At 42.4% G+C, this 16,392-nt stretch overlaps 1 protein-coding gene across 1 annotated transcript; it reads left to right on the top strand.

Annotated features, from left to right (window-relative positions):
- Positions 1-6,474: 6,474 nt before the first annotated feature.
- Positions 6,475-16,192, top strand: LOC108796756 (hemoglobin heart muscle subunit alpha-type-like). Its single transcript, XM_018568274.1, has 3 exons — positions 6,475-6,597; positions 11,679-11,871; positions 16,036-16,192. Exons 1-3 carry the CDS (start codon positions 6,503-6,505, stop codon positions 16,147-16,149), a joined length of 402 nt encoding a protein of 133 aa, XP_018423776.1. The 5' UTR covers positions 6,475-6,502; the 3' UTR covers positions 16,150-16,192.
- Positions 16,193-16,392: the final 200 nt, after the last annotated feature.

Below are 16,392 nucleotides of genomic sequence, written 5' to 3'. Positions count from 1 at the left end.
TAAAAAATCACAAAAAATAAAAATGTAAAAGATAAAATTTTAAAAAAGTTAAAAAAATAAATAAAAATAAAAAAACAAAAAAACCTAATCAAGTAAAAAAAAGAGATGAAAACCAACCCTGCCGCCCCCGACATTACATATGCAGGCTCTGCTTACTGCTTTGTAGTACTTCACGGTGACTGCATTTCTAAAGTTGGCCATACACCAGTTTAAGTAAGAAAGAGAAAGAGGGAAAAGAGATGGCGATAGACATAGAAAGAGTGAGATTCTAAGTATAATTTGTAATCGTATATACAGTATACAACACAGCGAATGTTTTTGCAGATTACATATGCAGGTTCTGTTTCCCGCTTTGTTGTGCTTCATGATGACTGCATTTCACTGCTCCATCTCTTGTGGTAATCTTCCAATGCTGCTGTTTTCTGTTTCTATGATTCAGCCTCCAGCAGCCCTCAGCAAACATTCTCCATGGACTGAGCCATCAGAGAGGGTAGAAATCTTCCTCCCCAACTCCATTGCCTATACAGGAACACACACTCACACACACACAGCATAAAACAGCATGGACCCCTAAAAATGGAGGAAGATGTACATGGCAGTAAACTGTAATTCCATCTTTTATCAATGATATTGCAAGACCTTCTAATAATCATTCCAACAGTTTTCGTCCAGAGGAAACAGAAAAATAACTGCAGTGAGCAGCCATAGCTGCAGAGTCATGTAGGCATTCCTGGACTGGTGTTTATTTAATCCCTGGGATTCCACTAATGACTTCTAACATTATATAATAGGAGCCGGGGTGCAACAAGCTTTCCACAGGCAGTATTATAATTGATTGTATTATTGGCTGTCTTTCATGATCTAAATGTCTAGAGTCTTTCATGATCTAGAGTCACCGCTGCGATAAGGGAGAAGTAATATTTGGAGTTTTTATTTTCAGGAAATTTTGGCAGAATTCAAAACATGATAACATTTTGTGATCTTGAGATGCACTAAAGTCTATGCGGAAGGCAAAGTTAAGGTGGTGTTGGAGGGTTCATATTGGTCCAGTGTGCTTTAAATTAGTTCTGAGGGTAGCAAAAACCCATTTAACAACCGCGAACCACAAAATGACCCCTCAGCTAGAAACATGTTACATATTGTATGTATTGTCACAATGGCCTATTTGTTACCCAGGAATTGCCCTGATTGTCCACTTGTTGCCTCTGGATTGCCTGTTTGTAGCCCATGTATTGTCAGGTTTGCCAATTTGTTGTTGTAGTCAGAGCTAGAGTTGCAGCTAAGGAACATAGGTTGTGGGCAGGGGTGCAGGCAGGGGTGCGACTGCCGCGGAATGTGATGTGGCACTGAACAGGCACTTGTCCTGAGTCTGTTGGGGCTGTGAATCAGCAGAAGCCACAGGGCATCCAGAGCCCAACCGGCTATAGTGCCCCCCAGATCCCTCTAGAGCCCTAAAACCAGCACATTGCCCTTCAGCCCCTCACAGAGTCACTTAGTGCCCCCCGCCCAGCCTCACAAGGTGCCTGAGCCTGCTGCAGAGCCCCCCTTGCCCCTGCAGCCTATTGTCACAATTGCCCATTTGTTGCCCATGTATTGTCAAGACTGCCACTTTTCCGTGTACGTACTATCAGGGCAGCGCTGTCACTAACAAACCACACCACTATTATCTCAATGTTTTAGGGCTTGTTCACACCAGCAGCCACTCTCAACCGCACGGCTCCTGGTGTGCATGAGCCCAGACAGTGCTGATGCACTTGATCAAGCTTCATTGCACTGTTTTTTTTCCCGACTTTATTGAAATGTCACAAGTGCCATTTCATTAAGTTCTATGGGCACACCGTTGGGGCGAGGCTTTTGTACTGCATGTTACGGCGGTGCAAGTAGTGCATGCCAGTGATGTGAACTGTGCCCACCCTTGACAAAGCAAATTGCCTTGTCTTGCATTCAGGCTGTGCTGGCCATTTTTTCCAAATGCATATGGTGGCCCTCAATGTTTCCTTGTCAGCTACTATTAAACACTTTAATTGGCCAGGGCACCTTATTCACTGATTGGTTATTAGGGGTGACTTAGGGCATTTCATAATGCTTGCAAAGAAACCTAGAAAGGTTTTTTTTTTAAGGTTTGTTCTTTTTTTCAAGCAGATTTTGTCTAAACAAGCTACATAGTGAAACTTCTACAAAATTGCTACTTTTGTGGATCAATCAGTTTTGTTTCTTTCAGCACATGCTAATATAATTTTAAAGCCGTTTTCCATCGTTTTAAATATGCAGCTTTCATAAAGATCCTTGTTAAGGCCATTGGTGTAACAATAGCCATAGCAGTCCATGCAGCTACTATGAGGCCTGGGGTGGAAGGGGCCCTATTAGGTTGAGGCAAGATTTTCTAAACATAGAAATTAGGGATGCACCGATATATCGGCCGCCGAAACATATCGGCCGAAAATTGCACTTTTGGTATAATGCCGAAAGAGCCATGTTTCGGCCGATACATCAGGTCATTCTGGTTTCTTTTCTCCCCGCTGGGCGCTGTTCCAGCGGGGAGAAAAGAAAGTGACAGCCGCCGAGCGCTGCAGGAGTCAGGACGAGAGCGCTGTGAGCTGCGACATCTCTCCTCCCACACCGCTCAGCCGCCTATCACAGTCCGGCAGAGCGGTGTGTGGGCGGAGACATCGCTGTCACAGGAGGCTGGGCTTTCCTCTCTACACGGCTCGCTCAGCCTCCTGTGACAGCGTGTCAGAGAGAAAAGCAAGGTACACACACTCAGTGATCAGTGATTGCTGAGTGTGTGTACATAATTGAGGATATGGCATGTTAACTATATCCTCAATTATGAATGAATGGGAGTGATTTACATCACCCCCATTCATTCATAATTGTAGTTATAGTAAACATGCCATGTACTCATGTTATCAATGAACAGGAACACTCATAAAGGATTCTTGTTCATTGATAACAGGGGACACAGAAAAAGAGATTGAGGACTCTGTGTTCTCAATCTCTTTTTCTATTTTAAAAGGGAAATATCAGGGGTCTGTTTAGACCCCTAATATTTCCCCCGAAGCCCCTAAAAGTAAAGTAAAAAATAAAAATATTTAATAAAAAATGAATTAATAAATAAAAATAAATATAAAAAAATGTAAGTTTATAAAAAAAAATTGAAAAAATAAAAATAAAAAACATTTTCGGTATCGGTTTCGGTCTGACATTTTTTTCTATTTCGGTTTCGTTTCGGTTTTAAAAATTCCATTTCGGTGCACCTCTAATAGAAATTCTGTATGCATGTGAAGATAACACGTCCAATCAGCTCTTTGTTGTCCAGCCTGCCTCCTACTCTTTCCATCCTGAAATATGCCCTCACTACCTCTCCTTCTCACAATAGTGTTATCTGTCCTTAGTGTAGTTCCACTTTTGCAGTCATATTATTAATCCCACCCTCCATTTTCTGGCTTCTTCTTTTTCTTCTTCTTCTTCTTCCCACAGTCTTTACTGCCCTATTCCTATACTCCTTCTTGGTTACTTTCATGCTCCCTTAGAGGTCAGGTTTAATCAGAATACATATTTACACTATGTTGCCTTAGCTCCTTGGGACTACTTACCATTCAGTCCCCCATGCTATAATTGTTTCTATGTTACAATGCAATTGATACTTCAATTTAATTACAGATGCATGCAACTTTTCCTACCTCTGTACTCCCCCCTTTCAGATATTGCAAATTCTGTTCTATTAGTTCTGTCTTGTGTTATTTTTATTTTTTTAAAGCCCCATGATCTGTGGTAATGCCCCTGGGGTTTGGTATGTATTTTGGAAGCCATGCCATTTTTAAAAAAAGAAACTGTTCGGGAAATGTAATTTAGTGACAATTTTTTTTCCTATAGTACGCCACTTTACAGGCAGGTTTAGGGCCTCACCCAAGCATGTTAATTAAAGGAATTTTGTATTTTTTCTAGGGATGCACCGATACTGAATTATCGGTATCTAGTACAAATTCCGATATATTTTGTTTTGGTACTCGCCAATACCGAACACCAATACCAGAAGTCCCATTAAGCAAGTCGGGAAGGCGTGTAATTACTCACCACCTGGCTTTCTGGCCAATCAGGAAGCTGGGGGCGAGTAATGACTCACCTCCCGGGCTTCCTTATAGGCCAGCTTCCTGTTGCTGACTGTAACTATGTCTTTTGAGCACTAGATGGCGCTGTAGTGTGAGTCTAGTCAATACTAGTTTTTCTATATGCATGCTTCTATCTATGAATTATAGGTTTCCTGTTTGATGTTGTAATCCTGTATACATGTATGCAACGTTCTTATAAGCAAGTAAAACTTGATTCAGCATTCCTCCTGCAACTACCAGCAGCGTCAAATCCAAAACTAGTTGGATTTGCGGATGCTGACTGGGCCGGAGACTGCACAGACCGCAAACCCAGAAGTGGTTACATCTTCCAGTAAGGGGAAGGAACCATAAGTTGATCTAGCCAAAAGCTAACTGTTGCACTTTCCTCAATTGAAGCTTAAACACAGCATTGAACACCAATACCAGAAGTCCCATTAAGCAAGTCGGGAAGGCGTGTAATTACTCACCACCTGGCTTTCTGGCCAATCAGGAAGCTGGGGGCGAGTAATGACTCACCTCCCGGGCTTCCTTATAGGCCAGCTTCCTGTTGCTGACTGTAACTATGTCTTTTGAGCACTAGATGGCGCTGTAGTGTGAGTCTAGTCAATACTAGTTTTTCTATATGCATGCTTCTATCTATGAATTATAGGTTTCCTGTTTGATGTTGTAATCCTGTATACATGTATGCAACGTTCTTATAAGCAAGTAAAACTTGATTCAGCATTCCTCCTGCAACTACCAGCAGCGTCAAATCCAAAACTAGTTGGATTTGCAGATGCTGACTGGGCCGGAGACTGCACAGACCGCAAACCCAGAAGTGGTTACATCTTCCAGTAAGGGGAAGGAACCATAAGTTGATCTAGCCAAAAGCTAACTGTTGCACTTTCCTCAATTGAAGCTGAAACACAGCAGCAGCACACGTTTGTCAAGAAGCAATATGAATTTGCTAGCTTTTAATGGACATGGACGTAGACATGTCAAACCACATCCCAATCTTTGAAGACAAGCAAGGATTTATAAAGCTGACACAATCAGAAAGGGTCAACTCTACAACCAAGCACATCGACGTGAAGTATCCTCTGCTTAGGGACAATAAAGAGACAGCTATTTTGGGCATGCAATATTGCTCATCAGACGAAATGACTGCGGACGCACTCACCAAGCCACCACTGTCAAAGGACCGTTACAGTTACCTTCGAGAGAAGCTAAAAGTCATATAGCAACGCATATGCTGTTGAGAAGGGGTGTTGGAGATGCAACAGCATACTGATTGTGTTGCTGACTGTAACTATGTCTCTTGAGCACTAGATGGCGCTGTGGTGCGAGTCTAGTCATTATTGGTTTTTCTATATGCATGCTTCTATGAATTATATGTTTCCTTGTTGCTGCTGTAATCCTGTGTACATGTATGCAACGTTTGTCTAAGCATGTAAAACTTTATTCAGCATTCCTCAAGATCTCAGTGCTTCATCTGAAAACATAACCAACACAAATTATGTGTGAATCAAAGCCAGGCAGATTAATTCATCACTACGCCTGGCTTCAATGATCAAAGTCACTTAGAATGTATTCTAATTTTTGGTCAAGCAACACCTGAACATCTTGGCCATGTTTAGAATCCTAGATTGTTCACTTCTCCTGCCTTCTCCAAACTCTGCACCCTTTAGTGAAGTGACCTGTATATATTCTTGTATTAGAACATTGTGATTGTATGGGTGGGGTTAGTAGCCAATAAATCTTTACATTTCAAACTTTCTGCATTAATCGATGGCTAACACAACACGAGACTGTCCTACTAGCATATATACTGTATATTACAAACTTTACAATAGGGTGGAGAGTGAAGAATAGGTGACCTGCTTAACCTCTGCTGTCAAGTACAGGATCCATTCTCCTTCCTAGCCCTGTATTGTTCTTGTCCATGTGCCCTTCAGAAGTCCCATGTAGGACAACGCCAGGCGTACGTGGCCGGAGCAGCGTACTCCTTCATCATTCTTGTTCCAGGGGGTCACTTGAGTGATAAGACAGATTAGGAGTCATTTGGGATGCAAATAACAATCCTTGCAAATGAGCATAACATACTTGACATTCCATAGCCTTGGTTTCAGATTTCACCTTCTTACAACTCGTGACCAATTAAAATAATGGCAGCCGGCAACACACAGCCTGGATTTATCACAGGGCTATTGATAGCTAACCAAAGTCAACAGCCCCCAGCTGCAGTCCAGACCAGATTATTAGGATTTCGTTTGAGCTAGGTCACGTGGGTCTCACATCATATGGGCCTTTAGTAAGCCCTCTAGGTGTGTATAAAGGCAGGGCTGGACTTCCAAGGGCAGACATCAGCTACTGAGTGCAGGTGCAGAACACACAGACCTCAAAGTGACAAGATGGGCCTTTCCGATAGTGAGAAGTCTGCCGTTGCTTCCCTTTGGGAGAAGATCGCTCCTCAGTCCAGCAAACTGGGTGCGGAGTCCATGGAAAGGTAAAACCGGGTACTGATTGGGTGGGCATATGGTGTACTGGGCACTTTTTGGGTGGCCATATGGTGTACTAGGCATTATTCGGGTGGGCATATGGTATACTGGGCACAGAGTGGGCTTCTCATACACTGGACATTGACACTATGGGTCTAGTGCACATGAACATCTAATGGGTACATCTACAGAGAAATTATGGTTAATTTCCAGTGTGCACGGATTGCAATTCTAAACCCAAGAACAAAAATGTTACATATTGATGATTACCAGTCCTTAGATGCTATATTATTTTATTGTTGTTTTTCCCTTTTTTTTTACCCTCATTGATCCTGCCAGTAACACCCCCCGTTCCTGACATAGGAGGATGTGTTTTTTGCAGTTTACAGGGAGAACTATAAACAATTCTAACCTTCAGCACAGGCAGAGAGCACAGGAATGTATCAGCTCACTTGATTTTGGCACGATAACCAGAGAATTCCAATACTTCAGACTTTATTAAAACTCACAGCAAATCCATAGTAACAGTGTATGTAACAGCAAATCCTAGCACCGCAAACCCCCATCCAGCTAAAACCTCTCACATGTTTTACCCGTAGACTTATTCATAGAAGTAACAAATAAAGGCCAGTATAAAAACTTCTCCATACTACACAGATGCAGGAAGCAATGCTCATTGATCTGGTTAACTCTAAACTAGCCGGTGTATATGGGTCAGTAGTAGGGTTGCCACCTGTCCGGGATTCACCCGGACAGTCCGGGTTTTGAATGCTCTGTCTGGGTTTCATGGCAGCAGAAACCCGGACACAGGATGTCAGGCAGACAGGGGCAACCAAAATTAAGATAGGGGCTACTGGCCCCCCCACTGAAAATAGTCTTAACTGTGATATTTACATATGAATGGGCTGAGCTATTACATATGAATAAGCCACCACTCATTCTCCCCCAAAAAATTCTGCTCGTCGTTTGAGTTGAAGAAAAGGTGGCAGCCCTAGTCAGTAGAGCACAAACTACTTATGCATTATACATATTATAATCTCCAAACCAACAACACCAAATGAAGTCATGTGAAACTGTGCACAAACGAAATATAAATAAAATAAATATCAAACTCTCTTGAAGATGCATATAACTGTACAAGTGTAGAAACAAAGATACCCTGTTTCCCCAAAAATAAGACCTACCCCGAAAATAAGACCTAGTACTATTTTTGGGAATTGCTAAAATATAAGACCTACCCCGAAAATAAGACCTAGTTATGACCATTCCCAGGGCCGGTGGTGGCATAAGGGGGAACTTGAAGAGCCGCGGTAGAGAATCGGCCAACGAAGCCAGCGCTAGAGGAAGCGAGGCGGCAGTGGAGGGAGCAGAGCCGCACAAGCCGATGCCTCCTCTATAGCGCCGACTCCTGTCACTGGCAGAGTGATACCAAATGCACTCCGCCTGTGAGGAATCGATAGTGAAAGCGCGCTTCGCTCATTCTGGCCAGCGATTGGCTAGCAAATTGCTCTTGGAAAGGTACGGCACCCCTGATCACCATATTTTTGTATATGAATAAGTGTGGATGGATTGTACATTAAAAAAAAATAAGACCTAGTGTGTTTTTTTGAGCCAAAAGAAATATAAGACAGTGTCTTATTTTCGGGGAAACACGGTATATGCATGCATTCACTTAATTGTGTATGTAACAGAGGAGTAGCTCATTTCACCTGAATAGATTGAGATATCAGTTCTATCCAACACATAGAACTTAGTCACCATAAAGATATATACATAGATAGATATCTATCTCTACCTATAGATAGATAGATAGATAGATAGATAGATAGATAGATAGATAGATAGATAGATATTAGTAAAACTACAATAATGTGTGAGTGAGATATATCTATATCTATCTCTGAATCCACAAATGTGAAAAAAGTGCAGGTGGATGTTGAAAACAATCAATGTATAAATATAATCACAAACTAGCCTCTTATTAATAATGTTTACCCATGTAGAAAATATCTAATATAAAACCTTCTCAAACATCCATAATGTTAAATCAATACTCTAAATATGAAGAGGATTTAAAATACTTCATCAGGGAAACAGTTTATTTCTTAGTGACCCATCATTTTTTATTTTTGTTTGGTCAATATTATCCGCAAAGATGCGACACCTCTATGGGTGCGAAATTTGCGCCAACCTATATATGAATTGGTGGGAGGAGCGCAGCATCTTTGCAGATAACCCAATTCCTGATCAGATATTTTTTGTGCTCGATTATCTTTATGGCGACTAAAGGTGGCCATACACCTGTCGATTATCGTACGATAATCGCGGGAAATCCCGCGACCGTACGATAATCGGCAGGTGTGTTGAAGGCGTGCGACCGTTTCTACTGTACGGTCGCACGTCTTGCATGTTTGAAAACCAGCCGAAAATCGTACGATGGCCAGCTTAAAGGATTTTCAGTGGGGGGGCCAGTAGCCCCTATCTTAATTTTGGTTGCCCCTGTCTGCCTGACATCCTGTGTCCGGGTTTCTGCTGCCATGAAACCCAGACAGAGCATTCAAAACCCGGATCTATCTATCTATCTATCTATCTATCTATCTATCTCATATCTATCTATCTATCTATCTATCTATCTATCTATCTATCTATCTATCTCATATCTATCTATCTATCTATCTATCTATCTATCTATCTATCTATCTATCTATCTCATGACTATAATTCCCATATTATCTATAAAGTTGAGCTCCAAGAATCTCTGCTGACAGGGGGAGAGAGTAGGGTTGCCACCTTTTCTTCCAGCGAAACCCGAACACTCTAGCAAAGCACGGAATTTTTTTGGGAGATTGAGTAACGGCTTATTCATATGTTAATAGCGCCACCCATTCATATGTAAATATCACAGTCCAGACTATTTTCAGTGGGGGCCAATAAGCCTCTATCTTAATTTTGGTTGCCCCTGTCTGCCTGACATCTTTTGTCTGGGTTTCAGCTGCCATGAAACCTGGACACAGCATTCAAGACCCCTGACTGTCCGGGTGAATCCCGGACAGGTGGCAACCCTAGGAGAGAGCAGAGTGAGCTGAGCAGTATTTCCCTTGTGCGTTTAGCCGTTTGACTTGAGTTTAGCTTTAACCAAACATCCCAATTAATGTTGGTTCAGTATTTCAGGGTCAGTAACGTGCTCCATTGCTCTACTAGGTATCCTATTAGGACTGTTAATATTTAACTGGTATACAGTACCTTGAAACAGGTGGTAAGTATTTTTCTTTTGTAAACCAGATGCTGCTTTCTCTAAAAATGCATTTACCAGAGCGCTCTAGTCTGTAAATCAGATACATTGCAGGAGATACACGGAGGATGGCTGAGAACATTTCTAAATCGCATGATTAATGCAAGAAAGCCCTGTAACATTCTCGACACGGGCGACATGAACTCTTATAATGGCATCTTTCCAGATAATGTGCTGTTGGTGATGAAAGATAATTATTGGATCAATTTCATTAAGTCAGCCATAGTAAAAAAAAACATAATGAGATTGAGATCTGGTAAAAAAAGGAACAAGGAAATTGTTTTTTATAACATTTTTCTATAAGGAATCATTCACATCAGTGGCTGTAAACATGGGGAAAGAAGAGGAAGAACGGAAAAAGAGACATACTTTAAGGTAAGTGCTAACATTTACATTGGGGGGAGGAAAACATTTTTTTGCCTTTAATGTCACTTTAAGTTAACAAACATTTGCAGACAGTATTTTTAGGCAACACCGCAACGCAATCTTATAGTATGATAGGGCACATAGGAAACAGTAGTTCTCTGTGTCCTTTCAATAAGCCTGCGTTGATCAATGCGGGTTCAACAGACATGGTGCATAGGAGCCCTTAAAGTGTATATAAAGGTGGCCATACACTATATGAATTTCGGCCAGTTCTTGTTGAACCGGCCGAAATGCGCACAGTGGGCATTCTTTGGTCAGCTAATTGAAGGAGCCAGTCGGAAAAATCTTCAAACAAATAGAGCCGGTAGCCAATGAGCTGCCCATTCTGGTCAGGTATTCTGACGGTGGCTGTTGCCAGAATACATTAAAGACAGCACGAGATTCCTCGATCAATGCTCACAAGCCTTGATGGAGGAATCTTGTTCAGCCCACGGAAAATATTAGTGTATGGCCAGCGTTAGCCTAAGGACAAAAATGTCAAACTGCAGCTCATCAGTCCTTAGAGGTGGTAGCTGCATTAGTTTTCTTTCAGGCTTTTCCCCCTCTTATTCCCATTTATTCTCATCCTGCCAGTAACACACTACCTGTCCTAGGGTGACAACACTCACTCATTGTACGGTATCTATGGAGGATCAGCTTCATCAAACTAGGAAAGGAGTACAGCACACCAAGCCCTCACTTCATTTCTATAAAATGGGGGATGATTACTCCAAAGAGAAACCTGGAAACTGTGCACACGGCAATTCCCTTGAGTATATATGCCCTGCCCCAGCATGCAACACTGGTCATAAGAGCCCCAGAGATTGGGTGGTGAACGGCACACACACTTACAGTGCCCCTCATTGGTTGTGCAGTAGAATCACACTCCACTCAGGCAGGTACAATCAATGCCAGAACACCTGGAATTAACCAGATAATTGCCTATATATATATATTTATATAATCACTTTCAATGGTATATTTAGCAGACCATGACAAGGTAACTAAGAAGATTATTATTAAGGTTTACATATTTTAAAAGAGAAATATGGAGCTGCTGTTGCTATCCTACTAAATATGACACCATTCAAAGAGGACCTTCATTGGACTACATAGGAGGACAGGTGGGGAAATACTGGGCTGTAGAGATGATGAGTATTGCTTGGCAATATTATTGTTTTAAGCAGAAGGGGGTAGGGGACCAACTTTATAAGCTAATTAGACTGGGAGTTGGGCTTTAAATTGTGTAGTTGTTGAAAACCGAGATCCAAGGAGCGATGGTATAATAATATAGTATAGATCATCTGTAGTTCTGATGAGGCTGCATAATATTTTGGCAGTATCTTGAAAGTCTTTTATTTTGCTGATGCCAATCTATGACTTCTTCTCTAGACTGTTCCAGAGCCACCCAGACACAAAATCCTTCTTCAGCCGTTACGACATGAGCCCCGGCTCTGCGGATCTCCTGAGACACGGAGGAAATATCTTTGGTGCTATTGGAGAAGCCACAAAGGGCCTGGACAGCCTAAAGAAGCACCAGGACCTCCACACCAACAAGCTGAAGCTGAGTCAGGACCACATGAAGGTATGTAATTATTCTTATTCATCAGATCTTGCTGTATACAGTATAGTGCTAGTTGGGGGATGAGCAAAATTATGATTTTTGGTTCACCAAATTTCCATGAACATTGGGAAATTTCTGCAAAATTCCACTGTCACTAAAATGCCAAGTCAACGGTACAATTAAGAGGTTTGAAGGATGCAATTGGCTTTAAGAATGCTTACAATCCAGCAATCCTAATAAGATAGTACAAGAATTTGCCACTCATCTAGCAACACTTTATAACTCTACTACTCCATTCGACCCTGACACAGCTTCTAATCTGCTCTCTACAATACAAATGCCAACAATGCCTGTTTCAGCCCGCACATCTCTAGATGCCCCCATTACAGAGTTGGAAGTAGTAGCGGCGATTAAAACGCTTAAACTTAACAAACGGCCTGGCCCTGACGGCTTCACGGCTACCTACTATAAGAAGTTCGCTGAACCTATAGCTCCTATGTTGACAGCCGCATTCAAAACCCCCTGCACCGGATCACAACTCAGGGCAGAGTCCCTCTCGGCCACCATATGCATGATCCCCAAACCAGACGCAGACAACACTCGCTGGGCCAACTTTAGACCGATTTCGCTTCTGAATGTTGACATCAAACTATTAGCCAAAATATTAGCAACCAGACTCAACTTATTTGTCCCAGACCTTATTCATAAAGACCAGGTCGGTTTCATTCCCAGGCGCCAACCAGGAGACAATGTGCGTAGAGCCTGTCTCCTCATCGAAAAAGCTAACCAGAGACATATTCCACTCATGCTTCTCTCATTGGACATGCAAAAGGCCTTTGACTCGTTGTCTTGGTAATACTTATCTTATATACTCAACAAATGGGGCTTAGGACCAGGATTTTGCACCTGGATCGCTGCACTATATTCCAACCCTACAGCCTCAGTGCGATATGCGTGGCATAGATCAAACCATTTTCCCATCCAGAAAGGCACCAGACAGGGATGCCCCCTTTCCCCTATTCTATTTGCCATGGCCAAAGAACCTCTGGCACAACTGATCAGAGAACACCCAGACATCACAGGTATCCCCTTGGCAGGGCACCATCACAAATTATGCTTGTTTGCAGATGATATCTTACTTTTCCTCTCTAACCCCCACATCTCTCTTCCCAATTTACTACACACGGTCGATCGGTTTAGTCACATATCGGGTCTGCATTTAAACCCAGCGAAGTCAAAAGCACTAAATGTTACACTACCACCACTCTTACTTAATCAACTCAAAACGGGATACCCTTAAATGGGAACCGTCCTCACTGAAATACCTGGGCATACAATTAACTCCCCCCTACTCATCCTTATATTCGGCAAATTACCCTCCTCTTTTCACTAAACTTAGAAACCTGCTGGGAATCTGGCATGCCTACCCCATCTCGTGGCTGGGCAGAATTGCGGCGGTCAAAATGACCCTGCTACCTAAGCTATCATACCCATTCCGGGTCCTCCCAGCACCAATACCTTCACATCAATTCAGGGCGTTTCAGAAGCGGATTTCTGCCTTTATATGGTCGCACAAAAAACCAAGGATTCCACAAAAAACTATGCATCAGACCAGATCCACCGGTGGGCTGGGAGTGCCAGATCTCCAGAAATATTATATTGCAGCTCAATTAGCAACAGTGACTAAGTACCATGCCACAGATGAAATTCCATTATGGGTGTCGATCGAGGCTTTGGATTGCGATCCATGCACCATAGACAACCTGTTATAAATGACACCTAAAGACAGATCCACCCTCACTAACGCCATAACCCACCACTCCCTTCGCGTCTGGGATAACTGTAAATACTCCAGCGGCTTCCTGTCCCCCCATCTGCCCATGCTCTCCTTCCTTCACCATCTGGCCTTTCCACCAGCATATGATTGCACAGCCGTCTTTCATAAATGGAAAGAAAAGGGAATTACCCGCCTCTCCTCCATGTTCTCCCACTCCATGATCTTGCCTTTCCCAGACCTCCAAACTAAATATGAGCTCCCATCCTCTGAAATTTTTAGATACCTACAAATTAAAAGCTTCATACACGCTAATGCTAACCTGACAGGTAACCTTTTGGCATTATCACCCTTTGAAAGACTATGCAAACACGACCCACACTCCCCAGGAATCATCTCACAATTATATCTATCATCCCTACAATCAACCCCATCACCACACCACCTATATATGGACCGCTGGCAGAAAGACCTGAATCTTGACCTCTCAGAAGACACCTGGTCTCAAATATGGACCTCCACCAACTCTAGCTCAACGTGCGCCAGAGTTTTGGAAACAAATTACAAAGTTCTTCTCCGTTGGTACATCACCCCTTATCAAGCCCTGCATTTTGCGCCAGGCTGCACAGGCTCATGCTTTCGTGGCTGCCCTGACAGCGGCACATATGTTCATATGTGGTGGGCATGTCATGTTACCCAAACATTCTGGTCCAAAGTATTCAAAATGCTCTCTACCCTTGCAGGAGTGCATATTCCACCAACTCCCCAAACGGCGCTACTCAATATCAAACCCATGAACACCTCTCACCTTAAATTTAAATTGGTCTTGCATGTCCTCACAGCCACTAAACATACTATTGCCACCTCATGGTTTACTCACACAATCTCATTTCAATCATTTAAAAATAGGATACACTGGATTTTCTCCAATGAGAAACTATCAGCGCGTTTAATGGACACCACCCAAAAATTTGAGAGAATTTGGGATCCTTGGATACGACATTACCTCCCACCTTCCTTTGATAACCGTTTGCTTACCCTATAACAGTTCCCCAGCTATTAATATTGCTACCTCACTAAACATAACAACCAGGGTGCTTGTTGAAATTCTCGCCACGACTACACTCACTCCCCTTCCCCTCCCCTCCAACTCCCCCCCTTTTCTTACACTCATTTGTTCTGTTTTCCTATTATTATTTTTATTTTTTGACATTGTACTCATTCTTGCTGCCTGGACCCAGGAAGACCAAGTCCACTCATGCCCTGGACGCAGCTTGAGCGCACGTTGCAATACTATATGACTGAAATATGTTCACTTAATTTTATAAGCGCAAAAAACACTGTTTGTACAACTTTTATGTGTGGACACTCTATGTTGGAGTGTTCGTGCAGTTTGTAACTGAATTTATATGTGTGAAAAAAACAATAAAAATCTTTTGAAACTAAAAAAAAAAAGAATGCTTACAATGTTTACAGAGGCTTCTTTCAACTGTCCTGGACCTGTTCGCTTGCGGATTCTTGATATCCCTCAAAGGTAGTGATGACCTTGGGCTTGGTGCAAATCCAGTTCACCCAAGCCTGTTCAAAACGGGCCCAATTCTCTGCACCATAGCTGCATGTCCCAAAGAGAGGCAGAATGCCCTTGCTGCAGTTGCCACCACTGATTTGGTCAGTTTTGAGAACTTGGGTGTACTCAAGCCCAAGCTCATCCCTTCCTGTGAGTGCTATCAGGAATCCGTGAGTGAATGGGTCCATGATAGATGAAAGAAGCCTTTGTAAACCTCACAAGCCTTATGAAGCCCGTTCCATCCATTAAAAAAATGGATTACAGGTCCTGTGCCTCTTACACTGGCATTGGGTGGTGGCAACCTCCATGTTCCATTTTCTCCTTTCGATTCCACAAGTGTGAACTGCACATTGCTAACACCATAGAGCTTGAACAAAAGGAATGATCTGGCAGCCACAAAGAAACTCCACCCACGGCCTCCCTTTGGCACATGTGCCCCCTATTGGGGCTTGAATATAGAGCATGAGGAGTAGGGAAGAATAGAAGTGTGTGTGTGTATGTGTATATATATATACACACACACACATTTTGAAAATTATGGACCTGTTCTTAAGGCAAGAAATATCCCCTCATAAGCCTCAGTATTTTACTTTTTATTACAAAATTTTTAAAAGTGACCAAAAAAGTTCAATAGAAATTGTGCACAAAAACTATAAAGTACACAAAGAAAAAACAAATCCAAAAAAACCTGAAACTACCCTAAATACACCTCCAAAATTCAGCTGAAATAAGTCAACTTATCCATAATACTGGTCAACATCCATGTAGACGGTGCTCAGAAGTTCTCACCAGGTTGATGTGCTCCTCAGCCCCAATGTTTCATTGTTTGTTTTTATATCCACAGCTGATATCTATCGCTATCGTGGAGGTTTTGTCTTCCCACTTTGGAGGTGATTTCAATCAAGCTGCCTGGGAAAAGTTCCTTTCGGAAGTCGGCGCTATCCTGACTTCCAGCTAATCGTCTGGTTTTCTGAACAAAGCGGCTCCTAAAAATCCAATATGGCTGTGATAACTCTTCAGGGAAGGGTGCTTGAACACAAGTGCTGATTGACTTCAATGTTTAGTTTCCACCCGGTCCTCTCTGCATGCTTGACACTGTCTACCTCCCCTCTAGTGTTTTTATTTTTGAAAGTTTACTCCTAACATTTACTATAACACATTAATTGTAATATAAATGTAAATGTAGCACCGAGCAGCGTCT

The sequence above is a fragment of the Nanorana parkeri genome, unplaced genomic scaffold (genome assembly GCF_000935625.1).
Source record: "Nanorana parkeri isolate BGI_ZX_2015 unplaced genomic scaffold, ASM93562v1 scaffold31, whole genome shotgun sequence".
Classification (NCBI taxonomy): Eukaryota; Metazoa; Chordata; class Amphibia; order Anura; family Dicroglossidae; genus Nanorana; species Nanorana parkeri.
The sequence above is the reverse complement of the archived record's forward strand: the minus strand, read 5'-3'. Positions and strand labels throughout refer to the sequence as shown.